General features: G+C 47.6%; 1 protein-coding gene across 2 annotated transcripts in view; it reads right to left on the reverse strand.

Moving 5' to 3' along the window:
- Nucleotides 1-5,332: 5,332 nt before the first annotated feature.
- USP43 (ubiquitin specific peptidase 43) overlaps nucleotides 5,333-15,924 on the reverse strand; it is a 62,279-nt gene continuing 51,687 nt past the window's right edge. For both annotated transcript variants that reach the window (XM_060134263.1, XM_060134262.1), the window contains exon 15: nucleotides 5,333-7,048. In XM_060134263.1, coding sequence (XP_059990246.1) covers nucleotides 6,003-7,048 — 1,046 coding nt within the window. In that variant the 3' untranslated portion in view covers nucleotides 5,333-6,002. The remainder of the gene's footprint in view (nucleotides 7,049-15,924) is intronic.

A 15,924-nucleotide genomic window follows, 5' to 3' on the forward strand; every position in this document is an offset into this window, starting at 1 on the left:
CAGGGCTGGGCTCCAGGTCTAGCTTCGCCACGCCCCAGCCCCAGGGCCTGGGGTCCTGACCTGCTCTCTTTGGGGCTCTGCCTCCTCTCAGGTTGGAGCGGGGCTGAGGGGACCATCCTTTGGTGGTGGGAGGAGGGGTGGATGGGCAGAGAGGGGCCGCCTCTGGGAAGCATCCACAGGGGCACCAAGCCAAACGCTGGGAAAGCAAAGACTGGAAGACTCCACGGTGGGGGAAGACCTCAGACTCCTGGGATTTCCCAAAAAAAGCCACGTTGAATGATGGCTCAGGAAGAAGGACCTTCGTGTCAGTGGGTCTGCTCCGCTGTCCCTGCAGCCAAACAGGGTCAGAGACCTGCAGGTGGACGCAGCCACAGCAGGACTGAGTGGCTGGCCCCCCAAGCTCCCTTAAGTTGAATTTCCTGTCCGTGGACTTTGGTCTCCCTTTGGATACCCCCTATTGCCTTTAGGATGTCCCTGTGTCCACATAGGCCCGCTTCCCTCTCAGGATGGGGCATCTCACCAGCCTAGCAAATGAGAAAACCTACAACCCTTAGACTGAAACATATGGAAAATTTTATTTAAGTTGCGGGGGGGTGGGGGGGGAAAGCATCATGCAATAAGAGGAATGGCCACCAGGTGTCACTGTGGCTCCAAACCTATTTTATAGCTTCCTCCTCGGAACAGAAATCCAGCACAGCACAGCAGTAACAAGCCCACAGAATTGCATGCAATTCATCATCTTCAACAAGCATTCCCCTCCAAGATCCCATCTGGTCTTCACATCAACCCTGAGTCACTGGAACAGCCGACAAATCCATTTCACGATGAGAAAAATGAGGGTGGTCATGCTCTGTGGGATACTCTTGGCAGAACGAGGGCAGCCTGAAGGCGGTTGGTTAGCCCCTTGGGACACAGAAGGACTGGACCTCAGAGGCCAGTGACCGTCCCAGACCACAGAGTGAACCAAACACTGATTCACCCAAGTAACTAGAAAGTCCTGTTTCAGGTATAGTTAGATCTAGGCGTCCAAAGGATGCCATCAGGATTCAGGGGTTTTGTTTGTTTTGTTTGTTCTTTGTTTTGTTTTGCCATTTCTCAACAACATATTCTACTGGGTGGGCTTCATTCTCAACAGGCTCTCCCCATCCTCACGGCAAGATGGACACCAATACCTCCAGGCTCACATCCTATAGACTGAGAAGCCAGATAGAAAAAGATTCCTCTTTCCGCCTAGTTCCAACACCCACCTCGTCATGTAGCCATCTTGAAACCACCACGTGTGTCTGATTGCTCAAGCCTGGGCCACGTGCCCATTCCAGGGCTGGAGAGGTGGGGCAGCTCTGTCTGATGGACAGAGTGGGGAGGGAGTGATTTCCCAAGAGAAAATCAAGATGCTCTTACAACGGGCTTCCCCGGTGGCACAGTGGTTGAGAATCCGCCTGCCAATGCAGGGGACACGGGTTCAATCCCTAGTCTGGGAAGATCCCACATGCCGCGGAGCAACTAAGCTCGTGTGCCACAACTACTGAGCCTGTGCTCTAGAGCCCGTGAGCCACAACTACTGAGCCCGCGTGCCGCAACTACTAAAGCCTGTGTGCCTAGAGCCCGTGCTCCACAATGAGAGAAGCCACTGCAATGAGAAGCCCGCACACCACAACGAAGAGTAGCCTCCACTCGCCGCAACTAGAGAAAAGCTCGCGTGCAGCAATGAAGACCCAACACAGCCAAAAATAAATAAATAATTTAAAAAAAAATTTAAAAAAAGATGCTCTTACAAGAAGAAAGGGAGAACACACTTACGGGCAAAACAAGCCTTTCTTTGTAAACACTTATCTCTGGAGAAGACAAGGGAACTTCTGAGCATTTACCACCTACCTGCTACCTTACGAGGAACTTTAACACGTCACCTTACGCAATGCTACCAGCAAGCCTCCAAGACCGATATTAATGGTTCCATTTCTACTGGTGAAGAAAACAGGCTCAGAAAGCTGGGTAGGTAATTAAGCCCAAATCACAGAGCTGGTCAATGGCAGAGCTGGGACGTGGGTGGAGATGGCTGGAGCCCTTGCAGCTGAAGATGACCAATAACCTATCAGTCCCTTTCGTCTTAGAACTGGGTGAGGTTTCCAAATGTAGGGTCAGATCACCCCCACCTTCCTGGTGTACCCTGGTCAACAGTGGTATTGGGGGAACTCTGGGTTGCAAAGTCAGTCAAGGAGTTTCCATTACAAAGGCTGAGGTACAGTGGGGAAGTTTGGTCTGGATTTGGTGGTGCTCTGTTGCCCAAAAGGGAAATGTCCAAGTATATAAACAGTAGAGGAATCTGGAGGATTTAGCAGATGCTTTTGGTGCCCTGTGACCCATCTCCCCACCCCCGTCCCCAGTGTCAGCGGTAGCTATGACGGAAGGCTCCCACACCTGCCAACAGCAATCCAGCTCACCTCTCCACTTCTCTGCCCTGGGGGGCTTTCTCTAAAGCCTGAGGGTCCCTTCAACCCTTGTAGGTGCAGCCTTGAATTGCACAAGAGTTAATGTCCCTGGGGGGGCATTGTTCACCCAGCAGGGGACAGGAGTTGGTGGGCAACCACCCAACCTCTCACACTTCGGAGGACAAATCGGAAGCACCTTAGAAGAAGTGTTTTGCACACACAGCAGGTGCCATCGAAACGTTCGTTAGCTGCAACTATTACATGTTATCTTTTGCAGTAAGAGATGTAATCAAGTCACGGGAGCTTGGTTAACTCACCATCCCTGTGTCTGTTCACGACAGGTGGTGTCCTGCTGACGGGATCTGGAAAGCAGGATGGGGCTAGCATATACCTGTTTGTTCCCAGAACTGTAATTCTGTAACTTGTGTGGATTACGATCTCCTCTCCTCTAGATGTTCGATCTCCTCTGGCCCTTGGAGCTTCTGACACGGCCAGTATGACTTCCCAGCCCAAGATTCTGGACTTGAAAACCCCTCCTTCCGCTAGTGGAAGAGAGTGGAGTGGAGGATAAAGCAAAGTAGTCCCAGACCTGGAGGACACGCTGGGAGTCAGGAGGGAGTTATCACCACCAGACCAGGGTCCAGACCTGAGGAGCAGGGAAAGGTCCAGGCAGGGTACCTGGGCTTCCAGAGGAGGATGGGAGACCATTTCTGCCACGCTGAGCTAACTCAATCGCTGGCCATGCTTGTATCTGACTCAATGGCTTTCAACCTGCCTCAAACTCCAATTTACACATGTCCAAGAGCAGCTCTGTAGTTTGAGAAAAGCATCTAAGTATTTCTGCCATGCTGCCTCCTGAAACATCCCTTGACCAGATGGCCACAGCGTACACTCAGATGCACGGTCAAGGTTGGAACCATGCCCCCAATCTGGGCAGAAATCTAACCCAATCTTTTCCCATGCTGTGTTCTCCCAGCCTTCCCTACCAGGTCCCTGTAGACGGGGAAGCAACCTCAGGGAAAGCGTTACCAAGGAACTTCAGGCATCCTTGTTGAAGACGTGGGATGGCAGATATAACTACCAGCGTCTATGTGTAATTGCCTCTTTCTACTCCAAATTCATAGCCTAGGGCAAATGCTCCAATCTGTGGTGTATTACAGAGAAAGCTGCTAACAGTTGGGACCTGCTCATGATATCCAAGGGTATTCGAAAGGGAGAAGCCTGGGGATGCACATCGGAGTCACAACCCAATGCCTTAGGGGACAAAGAAAGTGAGGCTGGGCTTAGGAAGAGCATGGGAGTGAAAGATGACAAATGAGTGTCAACAGAGGAAAAAGAACCAGATACAGCAGGAGGACTCCTAGACTCCCATCCCCCAAGAGGGCACGGACAGCTACGTCTTCCCCAGCATGAGTTAAGACTTGAAGAAAACACGGACTTCTTTTGAAATGCAAGCACGTGGGTCTACTGATACACACATTGCCCTCTGGGGTCAGGTGGCAGGTCCCCCTGCTTTCTCCTTCTGTCATCTCGGTTCCTTCTATCTTGGAACTGTTGCTCAAAATTACGTAGCCTTTTTCATGGGGAATAAAAAAGAACCTCATTCTTCCTCAAGAAAAGAACAGTAGCAGAGACACACCAATGAGTCATGCCGTGTATACGAGGAAAAACTTAATTTTTGGAGTCGGGTGTCTTAAACAAATGGTTCCTATCAGAAAGGAAGTATTTCTAGAAAATGGACTGTTGAACTACAGACTCACCAGTAACCTCACCTGTCACGCCCCAGGACTGGGATCAGCCTTAGCAGCTGTTTGGTAAGAAGTGAGGGGATATTTGTTAGAAGAGCTACTGAAAAGTGTGCAAAGCTCTAGGCAACAGGGGACAGTCAACCTGAGACAGGCTGGGACCCGGGACCCTCTACTGCAGGGCTTGCACCTGGACAAACGTCTCCTCTAGCAACAGAATACAAAGAAACTATAAGAGACTAAAAATACCTGCACGCAGGCGCAGTTGGGGCAAATTATGAACAAAAGATACAAAAAGGCCAAAACGCGACTGCCACTTCTGAGGGGCGGGGAGGAAAAGCAGGGTCCTGCACATGACCCCTGCACACGGCATCACCAAGCGGGTGGGCAGACCACCCGAGCCGTCGCTCCGGCCTGACCCACTGATCCGCCCCCAGCCTCCCCCATTTAAGGGAGCAGCCCACCCTCCTCGGAGAGTGAGCAAGGGCACCTGTTGCTTGTTTTCGCTCCCTCCTGCTGCTGCACGAGCCCCAATAAAGCCTTGCCTGAACTCCTCCTCTGGCCTCTCATCAACTTCTATTGATGAAGGAGTCCAAGGACCCTAGTCGGTAACAAAGGGATTGTCCGTTGAGACGGGCTCAGACTCTCTAGTCCTTGAAAGTACATGCCCTCCAGAGAGAGACCTGGGGAGACTTCTACTTCCTTAGAGAACAGCAAATCATTTTAATTAAAAGTACTTAAAATTCTCAGAGACAACTCAATCGATGGCTTTCTGATATCAACAGCAACGAGGTTAGATAACAAACAAGGACCTACTGTATACACCGGGAACTATACTCAGTATTTTGTAGTAACCTATAAGGGGAAAGAATCTAAAAAAGAATATACCTATCTATCTATCCATCTATCTATCATCTATCTATCTGTATAACTGAATCATTGTGCTGTACACCTGAAACTAACATGACATTGTAAATCAACTATACTTCAATGTTAAAAAATGGTTAAATGGTAAAAAAAAAAAAAAAGCAATGAGCTAAGTTTATGCAGCAGAACCAAAACAAGATCATTTGTCCAACTTGAATAATTCAGACAGTCATTTGTATGTTTCACAGATGAGCTTTTATTAAAATTGTACATAGATCTCATAATTTTTTTTTAAAAAAGAACTTCCTTTTTTCCCAGTATCAAAATAGTTATCTTTTTTAAATACCTTGAAAAACTTTTAATACAATTATTTTGTTATATATTAAATACTTTCCTAAAATCGGAATCATTTCTCTCCCACCTCATTATCCTAGAATCCTGCTTTAGTGTCACTATCCCTTTTTTTTTTTTGGCATCCTTAATACTTTATCCCCCAGAAGCGTCAAGAGGAAAAGAAGATGTTCCTGTTAAGTCCGCTATTTCCCCCCAAAAAAAAGTTTAAATAGGAGAAACCAATAACAATATTTGATTTGATACTGAAGATTCTTATTAACGAGGCTTCCTCACAGAGTTATGCTCTATGTTTTGCCCACATCCGATCACTCCTTAGTAAAAGTACTCAGGCCCTGAAATTTAAACGAAACAGCAGTTCCTGCCTCGAAATGGTTATGCTGACCCACTAAAGCCCTCTTGTGGTCTGGTGGCATAAAGGCAGCCAACAAGGTACTTTTGGAATTAGGTGTTGGAAATCTAGATGCGGAGACCAAAACATTTTTATTTTCAGGGGTCACAAGACAACTGTCTTCCCCAAATCCCACTCTCAACACAGGCTGCCTACAGGTGCAGCTCAGTGCAGGGTCAACGAGGATGCCAGCTCCACACGTCACTGGAACACACACCGTCAGAAGCTGGACTCGGGCAACGTTTTCTTCCGACCTAAGGAGAGCGTGTGGTACTTCACCTTTGGCAAGGTGCCGAAAGAAGTCTGCTCCCCGGGGACACTCCTCTGTGACGTGCCAAGGGCAGTGGCCCTCGGGAGCCTGCCGGCCTTGCGAGGGAGGCGCAGAGAGCTGGGCGCTGACCGGACGTCCCTCTCCAGGGGGCTGGCGGGGCCCCTGGCCAGGCTCTCTCGAATCCTGAGGGATGGAGACGAGCCCCGGGCCCGCTCATTCACAGCTGGGCTCTGCCTGCCACTCACCACCTCTGCCCTGTCACTCTTCCTGCTCTCCCTCTTCCAAAACACAGACCTCAGAAAGGGGAGGGTTCCCTGTGGGAATCTGTCTGTCACGGGGTCCCTTCTCTCCACGTTAGCCCTCATCTTGCCAAAGGTATTTGGGCCACTGTCTGCACTGTTTCTAGATAACGTCGCAGCGCTGGGAGCCTTCTTGGGGGAGGGTGTTTGGCCACCGCTCCCCGCCAGGCCACTTCCCTTACAGCTTGTGGTCCTTTGGCCCTCCGGCCGGGCTCGTTTCCCGCCGTCCGTTGAGGACATCACTGTGAGGGGCAGGTCACACTGTCTGGGCAGCCTGATATCCTGACTTGCGTTTTCCTTGAGGTTCCTTGCTGCATTCGGGCCATCTGAGTTGCCAGGGACTGTGAAGCGGCCGGGGTGGCCCGAGGGGCAGGGCGCTTCGGCCAGCACTCTGTCGCCGGCTCGCCCACTATCTTCACCCTTAGCAGAGAGGGTGGCGTCTGACTTCTCATCCCCACCAGCAGTGCCCGTCAGCAGCGGCACGATGGACTGGCTCGTGGACCGAGGTCTCCGTCTGGACTCCAAGTACTCTACCAGCTCGACGGATGCACCCAGGGGTTTCTCCCTGGAGCCAAAAGACCACCGGAGGGGCATGGTCTTGAAGGTCCCCTGCTTGGCTCGGGAAGGGGTGGGCACCTTCATGCTGATGCTGCGGCCTTGGACACCCCGTGCCAAAGGCCTGGACTCCAAGCCTCCTGAAAGAGACACCAAGAGCATCAGTGCCCTAGCATCCCTCCGGCCGCAGTTAAGAGTAGCTGCAAGGCCAGCCTGTCTAACAAGCACTGACCATGCGCCTCTGAGGGATCAGGCACTGTCCTGGGTGCTGGAGGCACAGCAGCGAACAACACATCATGGTTCCTGCCCTCGGGAGCATCCCTGTTCGTACCCACTGTTCCACGGAACCCATTTATATATGTGAAGCCACAGGGCAAGCCAGCGCCAACGCAGGTAGCTGCATGCCAGGCAGTGCAGACTCCCGAGAACACTCCGTCTCTGAGGCAGCTAGCCTAAGATTTAACATCATTTTCATTCATCTTTATATAGGGCCGTGAAACAGAACGCTCAGCAAAAGTCCCTGCCTTTTCAGGTCAAATTAGGTGCTTGTACGTATCCAGTGCACAAGTCTCAGATACTCTACCTTGGGCTAAAAATAAGAAAAGAAGAGAAAAAGAAAAGTAAGAGGGCTAAAAAGTAAAAGGGCTAAAAATAAGAAAAGAAGAGAAAAAGAAAAGTATTGTGTGTTTAATTCTCTCAGAACTGCCAGCTATACCTCCATTGTGTGTTTTGCAACATCTGTATATAGTTAGAAAGATGTTTTTGATATATATTGCTAAGGGCGAAATAGAGTCTAGAAAAACACAGAGTAATCCAACTTGCAAAACTATATACACACGTATATGTGTAGATGTGTGTGTATATGCATGACGCGTGCATGTGTAAACATACAAAGAAGTATGGAGAAATAAATACTCCATACTTAAATAAATAAGATGAGAAGGTGTAGAGGGAACCATGGGGGTGCTGTGTATTTCTGATTTTCTTCTCAATTCTTTCCTCAATCTCAACATTTCTAAAGGGAACAGACATATACCCAGGTTGTGTATTTTTTTTTAAGACACAGTCAATCAGTTACCCAAAAAAATTCTATTTACAATAGCATCAAAAAGAATAAAATACTTAGGCATTAACTTAACCAAGGAGGTGACTTGTACACTGAAAACTAGAAAACATTGCCAAAAGAAGCGAAAGATGACGTAAATAAATGGAAGCACATCCTGTGTTTGTGGATCGGAAGATTTAATATTGTTAAAATGCCAATATTACCCAAAGCGATCTATGGATTCGATGCAATCCCTATGAAAATCGCCGTGAGGTTTTGAACAGAAATAGAAAAACCCATCCTAAAATTCATATGGAATCTCAAGGGACCCCAAATAGTCAGTCACCAAAAAGACACATACTATATGATTCCACTCCATGAAGTATTCTGAGCAGCTAAAATCAGAGAGACAGAAAGTATAAAGGTGGTTGGGGAAGGAGGGAATAGGGAGTTGGTGTTGAACAGGTATAGAGTTCCAGATTTACAGATGAAAAGAGTTACAGGGGTGGTGGTGGTTATAGGCCACACGACAATGTGAATGTACTTCATACAACTGAACTGTACACTTAAAGATGGTTAAGATGGCAAACAAAGTCTGGTACGTGTTTTTGGTTGGTTTTTTTTTCTCCCCTGGCTTGTGGGATCTTAGTTCCCCGACCAGGGATTGAACCCGGGAACCTCGGCAATGAAAGAGCAGAGTGCTAACCTCTGGACAGGCAGGGAATTCTCTGTTATGTGTATTTTAACACAATTAAAAAGAAAAAAAAAAGTTAAAAAGTCATTGGCCATTGTACCATTAAGACACTTGATTTATGAGATGCCTGCCACCACTGAGAAAGAAATCTTCAGCTGAAGTCCACGTGGCACAAGGACAGTCAGCCTGGGTCAAGGGCACCAGCCTCTCCACTCTCATCACGGAGCACGTGTCAGCTTCCAAAATGAGCCAGGACCACAGCCACCAAAGCCAACCTCTGAGCTGTATGGAGAGGGACCAGGGTCCTTGGAGGCACAGGCGGGGGGCTCAGGAGGTCAAAGGAGCAGGTACAAGGGGTCCCCAAGGCGCCGGCAGGGAAAGCGCACAGACGTCAGCCAGTAGAGGTGCCAAGAAGGCGAGGGCGTGGAAGGCCCATCAGCTCCACAAGGCATCTGATAGCATCTCTGAGGTTCCAAGGATCTTGCCTTTCAGGTTTTTCACAGATAATCTTCGGTATTTTTCTTTTTCTTTAAAGTACTTCTTCAGATTAGCCATCCACAGACACAATCTCACCCCAAACACTCTGTAATTCCAGTCCCAACTGACGTCGTTGCTCCATCATTAAATTCCCACACCTTGGAAGGAAAAGAAAAAAAAAAAAACCGTTCTGGGGGCTGAGACACGTGGGAAGGTTTTGTTCCTGGTCCACAGCCCTGGGAAGGGCAGAAAAAGAGCAGCTTTGTGTTAGGAGTCACAAAGCGGTGACGTTCAGCCTTTCAGAACGGGAGGCCCAGCCTGCAGCCCGGGCAGCTGGCAGATGGCTTGGCCACGGCCTTAACCCGCTCTCCATCCTTCTCCCCGGGCACCCAGCACCAGGCAGCAGCTCATGTCACGCGAAACACAGGTGACCAGCAGCGCCCAGCTCCTCTTGCGCAAGATGCAGCGAGAAAGCACCTTGGCCATCATGATTTTATTTCATCCTGTTTGTTGGATCTGAGAGGGAGCGAGCGCTTTGGCTACGAGGAGAAATGAATGGGAAAGCACCCAAGCAGATGCAGCACTTACTGTTCACCGAGTACCTTGCTTCTGGGGGAGGGGGAGGGTGGGGGATGGTAAGCCCTTCCCCTGGGGAGCCAGACCTCCAGGGATGCTGGGAGCTAGAGGCAGAGGTGGAGTTCAGAGACCCCTGAGCTATGCTTCCTTTCCCACCATGGAATCCGTGGCCTTGCTCACCCCGAGTCTGGCCTGAGAACCGGGAAGGGCCTAGAAGCTGAAGCCACATTGGGGACATGAATGGTTAAGTGCTTCCTGAGGTTGTATAAGCCCCAGGGCATACACAGGAGCTTCCCAGGTCCCCCAGAGCCCTGCTCACACAGACGGCTCCGGGGCAGCCTGGGAGCCAGACCCCACCACACAGGGGCCCTGGAGCCGGTGGACGCTGCGCTGGGAAATGCCACATCTGCTCCTCTGTGACTTTTTCTCCTGGGCTAATGAAATCGGTCACCGACCTGGCCTCACTATGTGTGCTGTGAGCAGGGGGTGGGGGCTCTTCTCACCATCCTCAGCCCACCTGCAACAGGATAAGACTTTTCCTCGTCCCGTCAAGGGTGTCCCCGACTTACGCACTCAATAAATATTTAATGAGAGCCTGCTGGGTGCCAAGGACTGTTTGCAGTGCTGGGGATACAGCTATGGATAAAGTACAACGTGCCTATTCCTTATTGGGCTTGACGAAAAAGCAAAAATACATCCCATGGGATGTAGAGATAAGAGCTAGGATGAGGAAGAAGACAGGGTAAGGGGGAAATAGAGGGTCCTCAGTGAGGAGAGACCTGAGAGAAGGGAGGAAGCTGCGTGGAGAGCTGGGGATAACAGGTTCCAGGCAGAGGGAGCAGCAAGTGCAAAGGCCCTGAGGCACAGGCAAGCTCGGCAGGTCAGGGAAGCAGCAGAGGCCTCCAGGGCTGTAACCAAGGGAGAAAAGGGCCCTAACTAGGGGCCTTCATTTTCTAAGCCCCAACCTGTATTTGCAGACATCTCTGTCTCTGGTTGCACAGTGCAACCTGGGGCAAGCTTGACCCCTAAACTTTTCTCGGGTCCCCCAGAAAGTGAGGAGAAGCTGCACAGAACAGCTGAGCCTTGTCCACTTCTGTGACTGAGCTGGCAGGACAAGGCTGGCGAGGGTAAAGGTTGTCTCAGGAGCCAAGGCCACTGCCCCGTCCATCATTCCAAGAACCACAGCCACTCAGGAGAGGGTGGAAGGAAGCCCCGACAGGCAGAAACAGAAAAATAAAAACACACCTAAGGGGGTCTGGCAGTCAGAGAATACGAATAAACAGAACCAGGGGCTTCCCTGGTGGCGCAGTGGTTGACAATCTGCCTGCTAATGCAGGGGACATGGGTTCGAGCCCTGGTCTGGGAGGATCCCACATGCCGCAGAGCAACTAGGCCCGTGAGCCACAACTACTGAGCCTGCGCGTCTGGAGCCTGTGCTCCGCAACAAGAGAGGCTGCGATAGTGAGAGGCCCATGCACTGCGATGAAGAGTGGCTCCCGCTTGCCACAACTAGAGAAAGCCCTCGCACAGAAACGAAGACCCAACACAGCAAAAATGAATAAATTAACAAATAAATTTAAAAATAAATACTCCTGTTCTCTGTTTAAAAAAAAAAAAAGAAGAATAAACAGAACCATCAGAACAGGCCCTTTTGAGCCGTTAAAGAAAAAGAGACAAAATAAAACTGTCAAGGAGATTCAAGTGCAGAACAACAGGAGACTGAAGAATGTGACTTCCAGGTTTTAAAATTCAGTAAATGAACTGAAGGCAGGCAGGGTCACTGTTAAGACTCAAATTAGTGGCCTGAAGCGATCTTGAAATTTATGACATTTGGTAAATTTCACAAATTTTATAATTGTGAAAGCAATGTTTCATGCCATAGAGCAAAATGACAAAGCGATAGAAAATCACAGGGAAAAGCTAGGAGACTTGGAGGACAGATCTAGGAGACCCAAGAGGCAAATAATAGGAATCTGAAAAGCAGGCAAGACAATAATTAAACAAAAACAGCATTTCCCTAAAGAAAAGTCTGCATCTGTAGAAGGAGAGGCCTCCACAAGTCCCAGGCAGGTTTGAGGAAAAAACACAGACCCAGGGATATTCTGGTAGAATTTCTAAACTCCAAGTTCAAAGACAGAATTTTAAAAGCTTCCAGCCAGAAAGAACAAGTGACTCTCATGTGAAAAAGAAGAACTTCTCACCTGCAACCCTGGGGCCTCGTAGGCCGTGGGAAAACATCCACAGATGCCCGAAAGAAAAGGACTGCAACCCAAGAGCCCTTCACCAGTCAATCTGCCATTCACTCCCCGGGAAAAGAAAATATTTCTGGCTCTGCAGAGGAAGAGCATGTTATGCATACCTGAAAAGAATTCTGACCAAACACTAAAAATCAGCACCGAGACCTGAAGACAGAAGGTGATGAAAAGAAGACAGACAGCGGTGTCCAGTGCAATCGTGTACCATCCATCCTCACAGGGGACAGGTGGTCTTAGGATGTGTTACATGAAGTTAAGTTGGTGTGTTTGGGACAGGAAAGGGACAGCAAGAGTAATTCTGATTACAGTCTGGAACAGAGTTGGAAACCATCTCAGCAAAATCTAAGAACTGGGGACTGACGAGGGGGTGCTGTTGAAACAGACCAGAGACAGCCTGGGAAAGCATCTCAAAGCTCTCATTTGGGGGGAATGACACGGAAGCATTAAAAGGTCTCATCAGGGAAAAGAGAAAAGGCAGTGATGAAACAGAATGACTCGCAGGAAACAGCAGGCTTCTCGTATCCATATGATAACTGGAAAATGCCTTTGATTTTAAATATAGGGAAGCATGAGGTAAGAATTAACAAGATGGGAAAGAAAAGCACTTCCCACTGAACCAGGGGAAAAAAGGGAACACACAGCAACATGATCAAATCAGTAAAAATAAGAAAAAAGAATCGGTGATAGAAATATTTTTTTAATGAAATGAATGTATATGCACTACTATATATCAAATAGATAACCAACAAGGCCCTACTGTATAGCACAGGGAGCTATATCAATATATATATAGGACTTACCTGGTGGCGCAGCGGTTAAGAATCCACCTGCCAATGTAGGGGACACAGGTTCGAGCCCTGGTCCAGGAAGATCCCATATGCCGCAGAGCAGCTAAGCCCGTGCATCACAACTACTGAGCCTGGGCTCTACAGCCCAAGAGCCACAACTACTGAGCCCATGTGCCACAAATACTGAAGCCCCTGTGCCTAGAGTTCGTGCTCTGCAACAAGAGAAGCCCACGCACTGCAACGAAGAGCAGCCCCCGCTCGCCGCAACTAGAGAAAACCCACCCGCAGCAACGAAGACCCAAAGCAACCAAAAATAAATAAATAAATTTATTTTTTAAAAAAAGAATATATATATATAACTGAATCACTGTGCTGTGTATACCTGAAACTAACACGATACCGTAAATCAACTTTACTTAAATAAAAAAAAATCTCTATGAGAAAATGTACAAAAAAATATAAAATGACACGAAATCAAGTTTGGTAGTTGATTTTAAGTATGAATGGACTGAAGTTTCCCTTGTAAGACAGGCTTTGAATTTTTTTACATTTAAAAAACAAAACAAAACACAGCAACATACTGTTTCTCAGAAACCACTTAAAACTAACTCAAAAAGAGAGGTTTATAAAGTAAAAGAGAAGGGCAAAATGACACCAGGCAAATGCAAGCAAGAAGAAAGAAAGAAGGGGTGGAATTATTCATCTCAAACAAAGTAGAATTTATGATTAAAAGCATTAAGCAGGGCTTCCCTGGTGGTGCAGTGGTTGAGAGTCCGCCTGCCGATGCAGGGGACATGGGTTCGTGCCCCGGTCTGGGAAGATCCCACATGCCGCGGAGCGGCTGGGCCCGTGAGCCATGACCGCTGAGCCTGTGCATCCGGAGCCTGTGCTCCGCAAAGGGAGAGGCCACAGCAATGAGAGGCCCGCGTACCGCAAAAAAAAGATGCTCAACATCGCTAATTATCAGAGAAATGCAAATCAAAACTACAATGAGGGCTTCCCTGGTGGCGCAGTGGTTGGGAGTCCGCTTGCCGATGCAGGGTACGCGGGTTCGTGCCCCGGTCTGGGAGGATCCCACATGCCGCGGAGCGGCTGGGCCCGTGAGCCATGGCCGCTGGCGCTGGGCCTGCGCGTCCGGAGCCTATGCTCCGCGGCGGGAGAGGCCACAGCAGTGAGAGGCCCGCGTACGGCAAAAAAAAAAAAAAAAAACTACAATGAGGTATCACCTCACGCTGGTGAGAATGGCCATCGTTAAAAAGTTAATAAATGCTGGAGAGGGTGTGGAGAAAACGGAACCCTCCTTCACTGTCGGTGGGAATGTAAATTGGTGCAGCCACTACGGAGAACAGTATGGAGGTTCCTTTAAAAACTAAAAACAGAACTACCATATCATCCAGCAATTCCACTCCTGGGCATATACCCTGAGTAAAAGCTAATTTGAAAAGATACATGCATCCTTATGTTCACAGCTGCCCTATTTACAATAGTCAAGACATGGAAACAACCTAAATGTCCATCGACAGATGAATGGATAAAGAAGATGTGGTACATATATACAATAGAATACCACTCAGTCATAAAAAAGAATGAAATAATGCCATTTGCAGCAACATGGATGCACCTAGAGATTATCATACTAAGTGACGTAAGTCAGACAAAGACAACTAGCATATGATATCACTTATATGTGAAATCTAAAATATGACACAAGTGAACTTATTTACAAAACAGAAACAGACTCACAGACAGAGAATGCAAACTTATGATTACCAAAGGGGAAAGGGGGTGGGGAGGGATAAATTCGGAGTTTGGGATTAGCAGATACAAACTCCTATATATAAAATAAACAACAAGGTCCTACTTTATAGCACAGGGAACGATATTCAGTATCTTATTCTATATTCAATAATGGAAAAGAATATAAAAAAGAACATATATATATGTATATTTAAAACTGAATCACTTTGCTGTACACCAGAAACTAACACAACATTATAAATCAACTGTACATCAATTAAAAAACAAAAAGACATAGGGAAAGTGAATGCAACAATCAACCCACCTAATTTAATAAAGCTCACATTCCTCAGAAGACAATGTACCTTATTTTGTGTATACACACAACACTGACAAAATAACCATCACGCAGTTACTTATCACAAAAAGGGAATCATTTTTGAAAACCACATTTTTGGATCACCAGCCATAAAATTAGACATAAAGAATGAAAGGGTGACCAAAACCTCTTAAATACTTGACACCCAGATAACCTTTAGATCAAAGAGGAAATCAAAACTGAAACAACATACTATTTGGAAAGCACTGAAAAAGAAAACCAAAACCTTTGAGGCTCAATAAAGCCATAGAGGAAATTTACCATCAGGAGCACTGACACCGAAACGCTTTAGTCTCAGGGCTCCTCCTCTGCAAAGGACTTTAGCAATTTTTTCACATGGTCATGTTTTTATAACAATTGAAAAAGTAAGGTATTTCTTTGTCCTTCTTCTTACAGAGCCTCTCCCAATACCCATCCCCAATTACTTAAGTTGCATACCCCACAAAACTTGAATCTGTTCATTTTTGTTCTAAAATGCCTTCGTTATTATGAGGTCCCCATAACCAGAGCTACCAGAAGGATGAAGGTGCCAAGCTATCAGTGTTTCTCTACAGGGGACTGCTGGCTTTGGGAAGGACAGGTCTGTACCACATGGTACCACCCCTGAGCATTGCAAGACATTTAGCATCTCTGCCCCCTGGGGACTAAATGCCAATCATGCCCTCTACTCATTCTGACAGTAAAAAAAAGTCTCCCACATACTTGTGGGGAGAGGAGTTAGTACCAATCATTGTTGAAAGCCTACGTGCTGGATTTTGATCTTGCCCCGGGCTTAGTATTAACAGTAAAATAAAGCTGGATTTTCAACCATCTCAGAGCTTCTCAAACAGGTTTCAAATCTATCACCATTATATTCAGACCCCAAGAGGGAATGCTCCCTTTGGAAGGGAGGCTCTGGCAGTGTCCAAAAGGAATAGCCTTGAATTTGGAATTTTTTTTTAACATCTTTATTGGAGTATAATTGCTTTACAGTGGTGTGTTAGTTTCTGCTTTATAACAAAGTGAATCAGTTATACATATACATATGTTCCCATATCTCCTCCCTCTTGCATCTCCCTCCTGCCC

This window comes from Lagenorhynchus albirostris, chromosome 20 (assembly GCF_949774975.1).
Source record: "Lagenorhynchus albirostris chromosome 20, mLagAlb1.1, whole genome shotgun sequence".
NCBI classification, from domain to species: Eukaryota; Metazoa; Chordata; class Mammalia; order Artiodactyla; family Delphinidae; genus Lagenorhynchus; species Lagenorhynchus albirostris.